At 44.5% G+C, this 16,197-nt stretch overlaps 1 protein-coding gene across 1 annotated transcript in view; it reads right to left on the bottom strand.

The window, feature by feature from the left end:
• LOC142768478 (uncharacterized) overlaps positions 1-16,197 on the bottom strand; it is a 28,809-nt gene extending 12,612 nt beyond the window's left edge. Inside the window, exons 1-4 of the mRNA XM_075870459.1 lie at positions 16,015-16,197; positions 12,489-12,625; positions 3,811-3,849; positions 1,129-1,320 (exon numbers count right to left, since the gene is read on the bottom strand). Coding sequence (XP_075726574.1) covers positions 1,129-1,320; positions 3,811-3,849; positions 12,489-12,576 — 319 coding nt within the window. The 5' untranslated portion in view covers positions 12,577-12,625; positions 16,015-16,197. The remainder of the gene's footprint in view (positions 1-1,128; positions 1,321-3,810; positions 3,850-12,488; positions 12,626-16,014) is intronic.

Here is a 16,197-nt window from a genome sequence, read left to right as displayed (position 1 = left end):
AATAAAAATATAAATTTTCCAGCAATTTACGATTACATTCGGCTGAAGTAAACAGGACAGGTTATGTCGTTTCAAACAGGCCGGAAATCTAAAGTTAAGTCTGCCAGCTCGATCAGCTGGAATATCCAGCTTTTCTTTTGTCTTTTTTTATTACGACATATACGTGCCCTTAAGGCATATTTTGTGCGTGTATCTGTATTACAGGTACGCCATTAGGGTGGCGTCATGCATGAAGTGAACTCATGTCTTTTGGAATGTGCTGTCATATATCCAGCGGTAGTAACTGATCGTGTCGATGTAGCGAAGGCCAGCTGACAAGGGGTGATGGGAGCGTTCTGATTTCGCTTGCCCAATTAGGTTGGTATACATCTGCTTGCATCATCTCGAGTGATACAGTACGGGCACGTACTTCCAGCTGGTAACTGTGACCAGTTCTAGGTTCATATAACAGCCGGCTTTTGTCTTCTGGCCTCTAAACACCCGAGGCTGATAGCATACAGTGTGTAAGTACATTCTGTATATGGAGTGGTGGAACACGCAAAGGTGCACGCTAAAGATCTTATGTTGAATTCCTATGGCGGAGTTAGAGCAAGTGTGTTCTAATGGCAGAGTGAGCACGGGAGTCAAGTGTTTCAATGAGAGAGTCGGAGAATATTCAGAGCGGGAGTGACTACGAGGAGCAGGAAAAGTTGCTCCGCCAAAATCGGCGGAGTGGACCTGAACTCGGTGTGGTGCACTCCCTTTAATACGTTGACCCACTTGGCGGCGCTGCCACTGTCGTGTGCTTGGCAACAGCTCTGAGACAGACAGCTCCTGTCACTGCACGAGCAGTTTATCGGGTCGTACCACCCACACTGAAACTGCTCCATACAAGGGAAAAATTTGACAGCGGAATCAGCGGAATGTAATACCTACGAACAAGTGTTCTGAGCAACTAAAGCACTTCCGCTTCCTCCTTGCTTCCATGCTCACTCCGGCGGCGCGAACTGTGTTCCAATCGTGAAATCGGGGGCGTTGCTCTACGCCAAGGTCGTGTGCTCACTCACAGAGTTCACCAACTGCTCCGGCTCTGAGACTGAAATTCAACACTAGTCATTCCACTGCTAACATACTGAAAAGCCATCTCACTCGCAGCTTCGCTCATACGGCTCCCGAAGCCAGGATGCCCCATTCCAATGATCGGTCCTGTTGGCGACGGGTATCCTGGGAAGTTGGTAGGTGGCATGCAGACACACTGGTAGCCTTGACAGCTGCCGCCCGCGTTGTAGTACTGCGAACAGCCCGCCTGGCACGCCGCGTGGTCACCGTACCAGCACGGGTCTGCAGCGTGCGCTCGCGGGCATTGCGCCCCCAGGTAAGTTATACGGCTTAATCGTGACAGTCAGCGCCTATCTATCTATCTATCTATCTATCTATCTATCTATCTATCTATCTATCTATCTATCTATCTATCTATCTATCTATCTATCTATCTATCTATCTATCTATCTATCTATCTATCTATCTATCTATCTATCTATCTATCTATCTATCTATCTATCTATCTATCTATCTATCTATCTATCTATCTATCTATCTATCTATCTATCTATCTATCTATCTATCTATCTATCTATCTATCTATCTATCTATCTATCTATCTATCCACGTCTGTATGTACACATTGACGCTAATATGCCACAAAAACAGAGAGACATGTACATACACGGTAACACATTCAATGAAGACGTCCATATGCTGACTGATTAGGGCCGTTCCACGCGTTTCCCGCACACCCGCAATGCACGTGCAGGGACCCCTGCCACATGCAAGCGGGGTACAAATAAGCCAATTGGCGACGCTCTTTCACCCTCCGCAGCGTCACCAATTGACTTATTTGTCCCTCGCTTGCGTGCGGTAGGGGTCCCGGTACGTACGTTGCGGCTGGGCGGGAAGCGCGTGGAACAGCCGTTAAGCCTGATGTTAGTGACGACAGGGTGAGGCCACTTGTGAACAGATATTTGAGATCACAAAAATATGGAGCATATCAAGAAAATTGCCGGAATGGCTGAGTTCATGGGGCTTGTGAAGGCCATATGCTGATTGATCAATCTAAGCAAATTGAAAGTCCTTTCATAAGAGTGTTCCTGGATCGAGCGTTTCGCGGAGCAGACTTGTCTTCAGGAACAGAACCCTCTCCCCGCTTTACTTGTGAAGACAGAACAGAAGGATGAAGGCCTACACGTACACTGCAGGAAGTGTGACTTTCTTTTGTTAGCATCACCCTTTGTTGCACTACATTTAGAGAGGCTCATTGAACCTTTTAGGACAGTAGTGGGGCACTGAGGTTTCCAAAGGAAAGTCAATAGTCCACTCTCAGAAAAAGCTTCAACGTGCCGATCAAAAGGGAGTACAAAAACTGAGTTTTTTTACATGCGATGCTCACGTATGAAAAACCAGAGTCAAAAGACCCCTCTCATTTTTTTTTAAGTGCACTTGGTGCTAAGGAAGGTAGCTGCAGCCTTGACAAAGGCAAGTATGCTTGTTGTATTTGTTCCATATCGGGAAGGTTATTGACCTCGATTTATAAAAGAGCCAATTGCAAGACCCTGCAGCGAATGCAAGGAAAAGAGGTAATCTGGTGGGAAGAGGGGCGTTTTCGGGCTTGTAAGCACAGCGACCCGCGATACGGAGACGCGGATGAGGGATCTATATGGCGGACAGCACGGAATCAGCCGAGAGTGCCCTTGATATTGTCGTTTGTACGACCTACGACCGTCGTTTGTACAACATTGCTTCGCAAAACATTCGCTCCAGCCACACCACCTGTGCAAGGATCATTCATTTGTTAACACTTCCATCTTCCCCTAAACTTCTGCATTAGTTGCATTTCCGTTTGTCCGAACGAAGGTGCCCCACAGACTCTACACGTCACGGGCACTGTCAGCCTCATTCGACGAACTCTCCTCGCTAGATGACTACAGCATGTGGACGTGGTACATCTGGTAAAACACACACACACACACACACACACACACACACACACACACACACACACACACACACACACACACACACACACACACACACACACACACACACACACACACACGCACGCACACACACACACACACACACACACACACACACACACACACACACACACACACACACATATATATATATATATATATATATATATATATATATATATATATATATATATATATATATATATATATATATATATATAATGCCCATTGAAGCTCATGTGAAAATTTTGGTTAAAGGCGCTGAAAATATGGACAAGATTACCCAAAATTTTCGAACATAAACGCACATCAACTGGCCTAACTCGCCTTAATCATTTTTCATGCGCTCACCTAAAATGACTCGAAGTGAAACACCATCGTATTTTTCTTCTCATTCGAACAGTGTCATCCCCTGCCACTTTCCGAAAGCTTTCAACACATATATAACGTCGCTTCGCACTGCCTCTAAGATCGTAGGCACGTCGCCAGGTTTTGTATTCTCTCCGGGATCGGACTACCTTTGGCCAACCTATGGTGCCACGTGATGACGTCATTGTGTCACATGTTACAGCGACAAAATGACGACGTCACTGGCTTTGACAATCTGTGACGTCAAGTGGTGAAGTCATCATGAAATGATCCATTTTGCACCACTCGTACCCGACGCCGCGGGAAGCCGACAGTGAGATGTCGCTTTTGTTGACTATAAATAAGCCTTTCACTTTGAAATTGCTGCAGCGTAAGCCAACGAGAGAGCCAGGAAGGTACAATATAGCGTGATGAGCGTGACATGACTCACCTGAAGTTCCTAGGTTTTGGCTTCGGACCATTGTCACAGCTGTACACAGAGACGACAGAGGCAGCAGAAGGTTTAGTAACGCATTCAATTATCACGCTAGATGCCACTTTCACCACAATCATGGGCTAAACAAATATCTTAAGTTCAAGCCCCCCAGAAAAATTAAGTATGTTGAAGTTCTGTTCATACTCTGACATTTCGGGGGATCAAATTACAAGCCTAAATGGGAGTTTCTTGATACACCTATTTTGTGGCAGCAGGTGCAGTCAGTACTTGAAGATTCAAAGGCCATGTCTTTTTTCTTTAGCTACGAATGTTTGAGATAGCTCGTGATAACCTCTGCATGTTGCTGTTAATCTGCCTGCTAACGTTCTCATGTAGGGGAATAACAATGGTAGCGCAAGTTAATGGGACACAACATCATGGATTCACATACACAGCACTACTTTGTCAATTGTGGTCGTGTTCTTGTTGTGTCCCGTTACCTTGCGCTACCATTGTTATTCAAATGTACCACACCGAAAAGTTCGCCTCGCAAGCTAAGTCTGATGTAAGTGTCTGACTGAGAACTGCGTTGCTGTGTCCCTAACTGTAGATGTTGGAAACGATAGTAGGTGCATTGATCCTTTCTAAATTTTTGCCTTTAGATGCGGACGTTCTACACACGCACTTATGACAATTCGCTACTATTTTTGAAAATATTCGGAAATATTTCAGAGACAACATGAGTTTAGGATTGCGAAACTTTTTAAAAGGAGAATAATATTTGCCTGACTGAGGCCCTGTGAGTCGTACATTGCTTAACGTCCACGTAGCAATAACACATCATGCTAAAAAAGCGCGCAAGAGAATAAGGAACATTACCACAAAAGAAAATGAATAACACAAATTAATTTTCAAGAAATCACAATTTAGTCTGCTATATTATTATGTGTAATAACACACGAATGTCTACAAGCATAATGCTTCACTGACAGTGTGAGAAACTCAAGAAATAATTAGGTATTCAGCACTCAACCAAAACGATACGGGCGCTTGATTCCATCAGTGTGAGACAGCAAGTATGTTTTCATAACATTTTTAAAGCAGCTCAGTGATATGTAATTCTGCGCGATGCTAATAGTGTCAAGATGTACATATATAAAGGATGAGAAAAGATACATGAGCTGTTTTGTACCGTATATGGTCCTAAAGAAGAGAACTCTGAAGAGATCCTGCCTGAAATTGTATTATGATTTATTTGAAAGGTACCTTTGATAAAACAGTGGTGGATCTTTCTCGAGTTCACCTCTTATACATGATTCATGATTACAAATAAGCAGCGCACGACGTTTTACAAAAGAGAGACGATAGGGACACCGCTGCACTCTCAACTAGTTTATTTCGTAAACGACTTTGGTTATTATACAACAAGACGGTGTACCACGTGCTACAATGACAACGTATTTTCTAAAAAGCCAACTTCGCAATCGCTCAAAGTAATCGATGCTTGGCTTATACAGTAATCTTTTCTTTTTGCGATGTGGAAGGCCTCGATCACTTCCCTTGTCATCTTATCTCTGTGGCTGGAAAGAATTTTAGTCTCAGAGAACAGCGGGGAACAGCCACATTCTAAGCAATGCCGTCTTAAGTGCGAGTAAGCATTATTAGCTAAAGCTCTCTTGTGCTCCGTTAACCTTGTATTTATGCACCGGCCCGTTTGACCGATGTACATTTTCCCACATGACATGAGCAAACAGTAAACCACCGCGGTTCTGCACTCAACAAACGAAACAATGTGCTTAACAGAGCACCGACACCTATCCTTTTTTGTCAATCGCTTCCTATCTAGCCTAGCGCATATCTTTCCTAGTTTGTTAGGTGCAGAAAAAACAACTTGTAAGCCATACCGGCTGCCTACATTCTTTAGATTATGTGATACACTGTGCGCATAGGGTATGGAGACACATTTCTTTTTCTTTTCTTCATAATTCCTCTTAATTTGAGGCTGCTCCAAAGATATATTCTTGCGCACAAGATGAACCAACTTCTGTGTGGTTCTGCGCAGAACATGCTCTTCGTAACCCGCACTAGCCAATCTATCTACTTGTCTGATGAAGCTATCATTAACTTTGTGGGGACAAGATTTTGCCAAGGCAGCGCGGAGACAAGAGAATGCTATGCCATTCTTAACTGTCTTTGAATGCCCGGAAGAATAGCTAAGCAGGGGCTTCTCAGATCGTGGGCTATATAACCAGCAAACATGGTCTGGCTTACGTGATAACAACAAGTCCAAGAACTGAAGCTGACTTTCCCGTGGCACTTCCCACGTAAACTCGAGGCCCTCGCTGCAGTCCCTGAAAACATTTACGATATCTACTATAGCCCTGTCAAGTACAGTGTGTTCTACAAAAATTAAGTAATCGTCAACGTATCTAAATATGGTCTTTGCAAGGCCCTTTATGTTGGCTTCAATTTTTTTGTTCACGTAACCCAAGAAAATGTTGCTAAGTATCGGGGCCACCTTCGAACCAATGCATATTCCCGATCTTTGTAGGTACAACTCATCATGCCATTTGATGAAAGTAGACCTTAAGTAAAAAGACAATAATTCGAGGAAAGCTCCTACTGAAATGCCGCATTTGTTAACAAATTCGATTTCATCATTATCATCAGTAATGCACTTTTTAACAACTGTCAATAAAGGACCATGTGGAATGTTGTAGTACAAATCCTGAACATCAACACTAAAAAAATTGCAAGTACCAGGGTTTGAGGTTGTCAAGAAGGCAACCAACGCCTCCGAGTTCGGTACACAGAAAGGATCTGATACCTTAAGGCTAACTAGCTGCTCTTGAAGAAAGGTAGAAAGATTCAGTTGCCATGAGTCCCTTTCCGATACAATACACCTAAACGGAACGTCAGGCTTGTGAGTTTTTGCTGCAAAAAACAACTCCAGGTGCAAATTTGTCGCACGTTTCACAGTAGAAGCAAGCTTTTCCAGATTGTGGTTCAAAAGTAGCGCGACAGCTTCCTCCTTGACTTTGCTAGCTTTCTTGTTAACAGGAACAAAATTCTTTTTAACTGCCGATAACGCCTTTGTTTGAAAAAGCCCATCAGGTAAAATAACAAAGCAACCCTCCTTGTCAGAGGTCAGAAAACGCAAATTGTTGCTAATGCCAAAGTCCACCAAAGTTCTTACGTGCTGTTGCTTCCCGCTTGTGGTTGACGTCCTCTTTAGAACATCCACGCATTCCGTGATGAAGCGCGGGCGCTCTTCTTCTAACACACGACGAGCAAGGTTCTTGGTGAGCGCCACTTTCTCCGGTGGGGTAAAGGACGGTTCAAAGCAGAACTTTGGTCCTAATCCGAGAATCTTCTTGTAGTCTTTAGGAATGGCACAGTCTCCCAAGGTGATGACTTTTCCATCCGTTGGCTTGGGTTTTTTTGGCCTAGGTAAGTGTGGCCGGCTGTTGTCCCATAACCAGTCCGCTACTTTGTCAGACGTCTTACACCAATCCCTGAAGGACTTGTTGTGCGATCCTCCCTGTTGTGTGGCGCACACTACTCTGAGACAATCCTTGAAATGCCTCGCTTGCCGCCACCATTCCTCATTCAAAATCCTGCATATACGTTTGGCGTGCTTAGACGAAGGTTGTAAGAAACCACACATGACCTGCAGTTCCTTGGGGCACAATTTATACCTTATATGCCAGGATGCCTCTCTTGCCTTGCACACGCAAATCGCCATCATTGAAGCCAGGGTACACGGGTCAAGTTGATTGAAGAAGCCAGAACATATAAAAGAGCCCGATGTAAAGGAAATGAAGTTCAGTAACACCGAAAGTTGGGCGAGTTGGTGATAGTTCATGATTACAAATAAGCAGCGCACGACGTTTTACAAAAGAGAGACGATAGGGACACCGCTGCACTCTCAACTAGTTTATTTCGTAAACGACTTTGGTTATTATACAACAAGACGGTGTACCACGTGCTACAATGACAACGTATTTTCTAAAAAGCCAACTTCGCAATCGCTCAAAGTAATCGATGCTTGGCTTATACAGTAATCTTTTCTTTTTGCGATGTGGAAGGCCTCGATCACTTCCCTTGTCATCTTATCTCTGTGGCTGGAAAGAATTTTAGTCTCAGAGAACAGCGGGGAACAGCCACATTCTAAGCAATGCCGTCTTAAGTGCGAGTAAGCATAATTAGCTAAAGCTCTCTTGTGCTCCGTTAACCTTGTATTTATGCACCGGCCCGTTTGACCGATGTACATTTTCCCACATGACATGAGCAAACAGTAAACCACCGCGGTTCTGCACTCAACAAACGAAACAATGTGCTTAACAGAGCACCGACACCTATCCTTTTTTGTCAATCGCTTCCTATCTAGCCTAGCGCATATCTTTCCTAGTTTGTTAGGTGCAGAAAAAACAACTTGTAAGCCATACCGGCTGCCTACATTCTTTAGATTATGTGATACACTGTGCGCATAGGGTATGGAGACACATTTCTTTTTCTTTTCTTCATAATTCCTCTTAATTTGAGGCTGCTCCAAAGATATATTCTTGCGCACAAGATGAACCAACTTCTGTGTGGTTCTGCGCAGAACATGCTCTTCGTAACCCGCACTAGCCAATCTATCTACTTGTCTGATGAAGCTATCATTAACTTTGTGGGGACAAGATTTTGCCAAGGCAGCGCGGAGACAAGAGAATCATTAACTATCATTAACTATCTTCATCATTAACTATGATGAAGCTATCATTAACTTTGTCCCCACAAAGTTAATGATAGCTTCATCAGACAAGTAGATAGATTGGCTAGTGCGGGTTACGAAGAGCATGTTCTGCGCAGAACCACACAGAAGTTGGTTCATCTTGTGCGCAAGAATATATCTTTGGAGCAGCCTCAAATTAAGAGGAATTATGAAGAAAAGAAAAAGAAATGTGTCTCCATACCCTATGCGCACAGTGTATCACATAATCTAAAGAATGTAGGCAGCCGGTATGGCTTACAAGTTGTTTTTTCTGCACCTAACAAACTAGGAAAGATATGCGCTAGGCTAGATAGGAAGCGATTGACAAAAAAGGATAGGTGTCGGTGCTCTGTTAAGCACATTGTTTCGTTTGTTGAGTGCAGAACCGCGGTGGTTTACTGTTTGCTCATGTCATGTGGGAAAATGTACATCGGTCAAACGGGCCGGTGCATAAATACAAGGTTAACGGAGCACAAGAGAGCTTTAGCTAATAATGCTTACTCGCACTTAAGACGGCATTGCTTAGAATGTGGCTGTTCCCCGCTGTTCTCTGAGACTAAAATTCTTTCCAGCCACAGAGATAAGATGACAAGGGAAGTGATCGAGGCCTTCCACATCGCAAAAAGAAAAGATTACTGTATAAGCCAAGCATCGATTACTTTGAGCGATTGCGAAGTTGGCTTTTTAGATAATACGTTGTCATTGTAGCACGTGGTACACCGTCTTGTTGTATAATAACCAAAGTCGTTTACGAAATAAACTAGTTGAGAGTGCAGCGGTGTCCCTATCGTCTCTCTTTTGTAAAACGTCGTGCGCTGCTTATTTGTAATCATGAACTATCACCAACTCGCCCAACTTTCGGTGTTACTGAACTTCATTTCCTTTACATCGGGCTCTTTTATATGTTCTGGCTTCTTCAATCAACTTGACCCGTGTACCCTGGCTTCAATGATGGCGATTTGCGTGTGCAAGGCAAGAGAGGCATCCTGGCATATAAGGTATAAATTGTGCCCCAAGGAACTGCAGGTCATGTGTGGTTTCTTACAACCTTCGTCTAAGCACGCCAAACGTATATGCAGGATTTTGAATGAGGAATGGTGGCGGCAAGCGAGGCATTTCAAGGATTGTCTCAGAGTAGTGTGCGCCACACAACAGGGAGGATCGCACAACAAGTCCTTCAGGGATTGGTGTAAGACGTCTGACAAAGTAGCGGACTGGTTATGGGACAACAGCCGGCCACACTTACCTAGGCCAAAAAAACCCAAGCCAACGGATGGAAAAGTCATCACCTTGGGAGACTGTGCCATTCCTAAAGACTACAAGAAGATTCTCGGATTAGGACCAAAGTTCTGCTTTGAACCGTCCTTTACCCCACCGGAGAAAGTGGCGCTCACCAAGAACCTTGCTCGTCGTGTGTTAGAAGAAGAGCGCCCGCGCTTCATCACGGAATGCGTGGATGTTCTAAAGAGGACGTCAACCACAAGCGGGAAGCAACAGCACGTAAGAACTTTGGTGGACTTTGGCATTAGCAACAATTTGCGTTTTCTGACCTCTGACAAGGAGGGTTGCTTTGTTATTTTACCTGATGGGCTTTTTCAAACAAAGGCGTTATCGGCAGTTAAAAAGAATTTTGTTCCTGTTAACAAGAAAGCTAGCAAAGTCAAGGAGGAAGCTGTCGCGCTACTTTTGAACCACAATCTGGAAAAGCTTGCTTCTACTGTGAAACGTGCGACAAATTTGCACCTGGAGTTGTTTTTTGCAGCAAAAACTCACAAGCCTGACGTTCCGTTTAGGTGTATTGTATCGGAAAGGGACTCATGGCAACTGAATCTTTCTACCTTTCTTCAAGAGCAGCTAGTTAGCCTTAAGGTATCAGATCCTTTCTGTGTACCGAACTCGGAGGCGTTGGTTGCCTTCTTGACAACCTCAAACCCTGGTACTTGCAATTTTTTTAGTGTTGATGTTCAGGATTTGTACTACAACATTCCACATGGTCCTTTATTGACAGTTGTTAAAAAGTGCATTACTGATGATAATGATGAAATCGAATTTGTTAACAAATGCGGCATTTCAGTAGGAGCTTTCCTCGAATTATTGTCTTTTTACTTAAGGTCTACTTTCATCAAATGGCATGATGAGTTGTACCTACAAAGATCGGGAATATGCATTGGTTCGAAGGTGGCCCCGATACTTAGCAACATTTTCTTGGGTTACGTGAACAAAAAAATTGAAGCCAACATAAAGGGCCTTGCAAAGACCATATTTAGATACGTTGACGATTACTTAATTTTTGTAGAACACACTGTACTTGACAGGGCTATAGTAGATATCGTAAATGTTTTCAGGGACTGCAGCGAGGGCCTCGAGTTTACGTGGGAAGTGCCACGGGAAAGTCAGCTTCAGTTCTTGGACTTGTTGTTATCACGTAAGCCAGACCATGTTTGCTGGTTATATAGCCCACGATCTGAGAAGCCCCTGCTTAGCTATTCTTCCGGGCATTCAAAGACAGTTAAGAATGGCATAGCATTCTCTTGTCTCCGCGCTGCCTTGGCAAAATCTTGTCCCCACAAAGTTAATGATAGCTTCATCAGACAAGTAGATAGATTGGCTAGTGCGGGTTACGAAGAGCATGTTCTGCGCAGAACCACACAGAAGTTGGTTCATCTTGTGCGCAAGAATATATCTTTGGAGCAGCCTCAAATTAAGAGGAATTATGAAGAAAAGAAAAAGAAATGTGTCTCCATACCCTATGCGCACAGTGTATCACATAATCTAAAGAATGTAGGCAGCCGGTATGGCTTACAAGTTGTTTTTTCTGCACCTAACAAACTAGGAAAGATATGCGCTAGGCTAGATAGGAAGCGATTGACAAAAAAGGATAGGTGTCGGTGCTCTGTTAAGCACATTGTTTCGTTTGTTGAGTGCAGAACCGCGGTGGTTTACTGTTTGCTCATGTCATGTGGGAAAATGTACATCGGTCAAACGGGCCGGTGCATAAATACAAGGTTAACGGAGCACAAGAGAGCTTTAGCTAATAATGCTTACTCGCACTTAAGACGGCATTGCTTAGAATGTGGCTGTTCCCCGCTGTTCTCTGAGACTAAAATTCTTTCCAGCCACAGAGATAAGATGACAAGGGAAGTGATCGAGGCCTTCCACATCGCAAAAAGAAAAGATTACTGTATAAGCCAAGCATCGATTACTTTGAGCGATTGCGAAGTTGGCTTTTTAGAAAATACGTTGTCATTGTAGCACGTGGTACACCGTCTTGTTGTATAATAACCAAAGTCGTTTACGAAATAAACTAGTTGAGAGTGCAGCGGTGTCCCTATCGTCTCTCTTTTGTAAAACGTCGTGCGCTGCTTATTTGTAATCATGAACTATCACCAACTCGCCCAACTTTCGGTGTTACTGATCTTATACATGACTTTATGCCCTCCACCAGTGCATAGGAGCAAGCCGGACGTTCGTCCAATTAACATTCCTGCCATCAAGCAGGCGGTTCAACTTCCCTGCCTTCATACGATTTCTTGAAAGCTATCGACAGACGCACTCCCGCCCCCCTCGAAAAATGTTTCTGACCACGGGCCAGACCCGAACAACTCACTGATAACCGTATAAATAGCTGTGTTTGTTCATTTCTAAGGCATTCCTTTTAGTCATTTATAACTCAGCCTAAAAATGAGAAAAGGCACCTTATCGCTGGTAAATTTATTACATTATTTCTTGGTGTGAATGCGTTTCCACCAACAAATATCGCCAGCTTCCTTAAATTTGTACATGTTGTACCAAACGGGGCTTAAAACACTGTGACTATGCTAGAACAGCATTCGATATTCCAAATACCTGTCGACTCGCATTCCTGTCCGCGAACTTGCGTTTCCTTTTTCTTTTCCGTTTTCGCCAAGTAATGGAGCAGCATGAGGTCATAGCTCACCTAGTAGTCCCGTCAGCAACAGCAAAGAAGGAAGCCTTATTCCCAACAGCAGGACCAACTGGCGTGTCCACGCCGTCTCCTTCGCCATTGTGTGCCGGACGCGGATGACAGGCCAGCAGGGGTTTCCGGCTGTCCAGCTGAAACGAACACGGCGACGCAGCTCACCGATCACCTTCGGTCACGGTCCGAACGTAAATGACAGGCCTACGGCTTCTGAGCAGTCCCGTAAATTTTTCGCCGACAGCCGCCTTTCTGCAATTTGCGAGCAACGCTTAAAAAGGCTTACAGTCGGAGCCAACCCACACCTTAGCACCGCTGATTGTATGCCTGTCCAGTCTTTGTATATGGACGTGTCAACCATGGAGGTGCGGGAGTCGCGTGTCCATGTGTATGGCTAGACGCGAAGAAAACGGATACGTTGTTGCCGAGTGGACTACATTAAGATCGTTGCCTCCGTTCTCGTCCGTCGTCCGCCTGGCCGCTCAGAGTTCGTTTGCACGCGGAAGTGGTGCCTGTAAGGTGGCCGTCAAAGTTCTCCAGTCATACCAGTTAAGGAACTTCGTTCTCAAATCCACACTTACGCGTGGAAATGTGCGGAGGATGTCTAGCCGATGCGCCATCTGAGAGCGACGGCAGAAATCACACCACGCCCCTGCGATCTTCGCAGTCAATGAGAAGTGCAACTGTGGTGTTCGCGCACTGAAGCGACAATCATTCAGCGCAGCCACTTGTAAGAGCTTGTTCGTTGTAACCGGGTCGTGTTGCTACGAATGTGACCGCTATAGCCAGCGTGGACTTTGATGAAAGTCCTCGAGTCAAAATTACACTGATGAAACACGAGCTGGAAACTAAAGCTTGTGCACAAGTTACTCCTAAGTTTTCGATCAGTGCATACCATACTTTAAAAAAAGTCGATAAATCATGCAGCCCAGAGCACAGTCACATTTTTTTAAAGGGGGGGTTACAACTACCTTTTATGCATGTTCGTGCGTGCGTTTGTACGTGGCGTTATATATACACATGCGAAATTGAAAAAAAATGTGGAGAAGGGGGGCTGAACCACTGGGTTATGCCAGAGCTGTAGCCATGATATCAACCAGAAAAAAATCTAGATCATAAATCTTTACGCATTGGTTGCATCGATCTTCAACGTGGTGGCACTTGCACAAAAGCACCGCAAGGTGTCACTTTTCCCTTGTTTTATTCGCCCACACGTGGCGCTGCAGTCGGCAGTTCTTCACGTCTTGGATCCACGGAGTGTACGGACTTGAAGCAGTGTGTGTCTCAAAAACACCGAACACGCGATACACCGTGAGGTGGTGCTGTGGCTGTGGAACGTGTGACACTTCTGAGGCCCCTACTACTCTGCGATGCCGAAGACGTCTAGAGACCAGCGCGCAAGGATTCTCAAGACAGCTTAAGAAAAATTTCATACTGCTCCCCGAAGAACATGAATCAGTGAGCGGGCTCTTGCGACCGAGCTTGAAAGGCGCCGTAAATTCTGAGCCCATAGAGCCGCCAGAATCCTTGAGGGATCGCGACGCGTTTAGGGCTTCCGAGAGGAGTACCAAGTTGTTTGAAGAACGGCGGACTACTAAAAACGAGTTCTTGTAACTCACTTGAACGTCCGAAAAAACGTGTCACTCTCTTAAATGAACGCGTGCGAGCTTTTTAGTGGCTTCCCCTTCGAATTCTTTGCTTCTTTAAATGAAAGAACAAGTGACATATTGTAGACGAGTGGTCTTACGATACACAGTCCAAATGTATAAATTCTATTCACCTAGAAGAAAAATGGCGTCAATGGAGAGTGACTGTCCTTAATAAATTTTAGACCTTCGCGCTGCTATGTTATCATCAGTAAGTATTCATAAACCTCTGCCAATTCCTCGTTACAATAAGAGTTACACAAACACTAGTGACATTTGTTTAACAAAAGTTCTTTAAGCTTACCAAAGCGTCTGACAGTTCTTGAAGTATAGCCGCTCTACTAATCTCGTGCACTGATGTCAACAGTTTCTTTACCCGTCCCTCTTGCTATGGCGTCAACTAAAAGCTTTCCTGAACTGATTAGTCATGGCGTCAGCACACTGCAAAAGAGTCAGTTTGAGCACGTTCGAATAGAAAGAACATTCATGTTTGGTTTCAGTTACGGTAAAGAGATTGGCTCGTTGGCAGTTCAAGCACCTGTAAGGTTACCTTGTACTGTTTGGTACACTACAAGACTTTGTAGTCCAACAGTTAATGCCTCGTACCTTCCACTTTTTGTTTGTTTTGACGAGCCTGGTCTTTTTCTCGTCTTTGTTTCCATCTTTTTTTCCTCTTGTCTCTCCCTCTGGTATAGAATAGCCAACTAGAAATTAAAATTCGTATTCACTACCTTGCCCTTCCTTCATCGTCATTTCCTCGTTCTTTTTCTAAATATATCTTCCAATCAGATGGAGACGCATAGCTACCATGTATAGAAGAACCGTTTCTCTTTATACCGCTGACGCACATAAACTGTGTCGTGCATCTCTCAATCATATAATGCATCGATACTGCGTAAGAAACACCACCAAAATTTTTGCCCCTGCACGTAATTCTTGCGCCGGCTTTTGTCCAACGAGAACAGTGTTTCCGCCAAGGTGCATACCCTTTTAGTCAATTCACTGGTGAAACAGAGAAAGTAATTTTTAGTTGTAACTTTATGATTCTTAGACAACCATTCAGAGATTTCGTATATCTAGCGTTTAGGGGACGCATTGTAGCGCATGGCTATAGAGTTAGAAATTCGCTACCCTTCGTATTCAACGTGTGAAGTAGTATGGTGGCTACGTCAACGAAATGACTCACATGGCACAATGGTCAAGCCTTCCTTGTCGTCGGATGTAACTCCGAGGTAGCAACGTCTGCCTCAGATGTCTGGACCCGGTTTCCCCGACACCATCGGACCCTTTTTTGTTTTACACTCTGGGTATCCCCACTCGGTACAACGAAAATGCCTTTCAATATTTAGAATATTGCGGAAGAAGAGCAGCGTTACGCAGGTCACGGGTTTTAGCGCGTCAATTTAGAGCCATGGTTATTCAAGATTACAGCCATAAAACCACCCAGAAACTGGCTTTCTATATACAGCTGTGAGGAACCATAGTTAGCTGTTACTCCATAATAGGCCTTTTTAAGCACGAAGCGCATTTGGTACCAAAAAGCGCTACACGGCAACGAGCTGACGTGATGCACCTGCTTAAAACTTCTGAATTGAATTGAATCCGGAAAAATGTTTGCAGCACCGGTGTTACACTAAGGTCTCGTGGCCAGAGTCTTAGAACGTCCACAGTTTTTAGTGAAAAGGGGTGGGTTAGAGGAATAAATGAAGAAGCACATTGACCGAATCCGAAATTCTATGGGAACAGCTGCTTTACACCGGAACGTGTAGCTAACTGAAGTAAAAACTGGACACTGGGCTTTGCTGTATGCAAGTACTACACCATCTTCATTCTGCACACTACACAGTTGTGAAGGTCGCTTGGCAACCAATGCCACTTGCCTGTTCGGACACGGCGCGAGGTACTCCTGACGACAGTCGGTGTTACGATGCACGAGGTAGTTCCACGGGTAACGTTCTGAGACGGAGTTCGTTGACCTTAGAACTACGGTAGCTGGAGCCACAAGCGGGAGCCACGTTGACCCTGAATATACAGGAGGTACTGCGGAGTTATCAACACGAACA

The sequence above is a fragment of the Rhipicephalus microplus genome, chromosome 8, assembly GCF_043290135.1.
Source record: "Rhipicephalus microplus isolate Deutch F79 chromosome 8, USDA_Rmic, whole genome shotgun sequence".
NCBI lineage: Eukaryota > Metazoa > Arthropoda > Arachnida > Ixodida > Ixodidae > Rhipicephalus > Rhipicephalus microplus.
The sequence above is the reverse complement of the archived record's forward strand: the minus strand, read 5'-3'. Positions and strand labels throughout refer to the sequence as shown.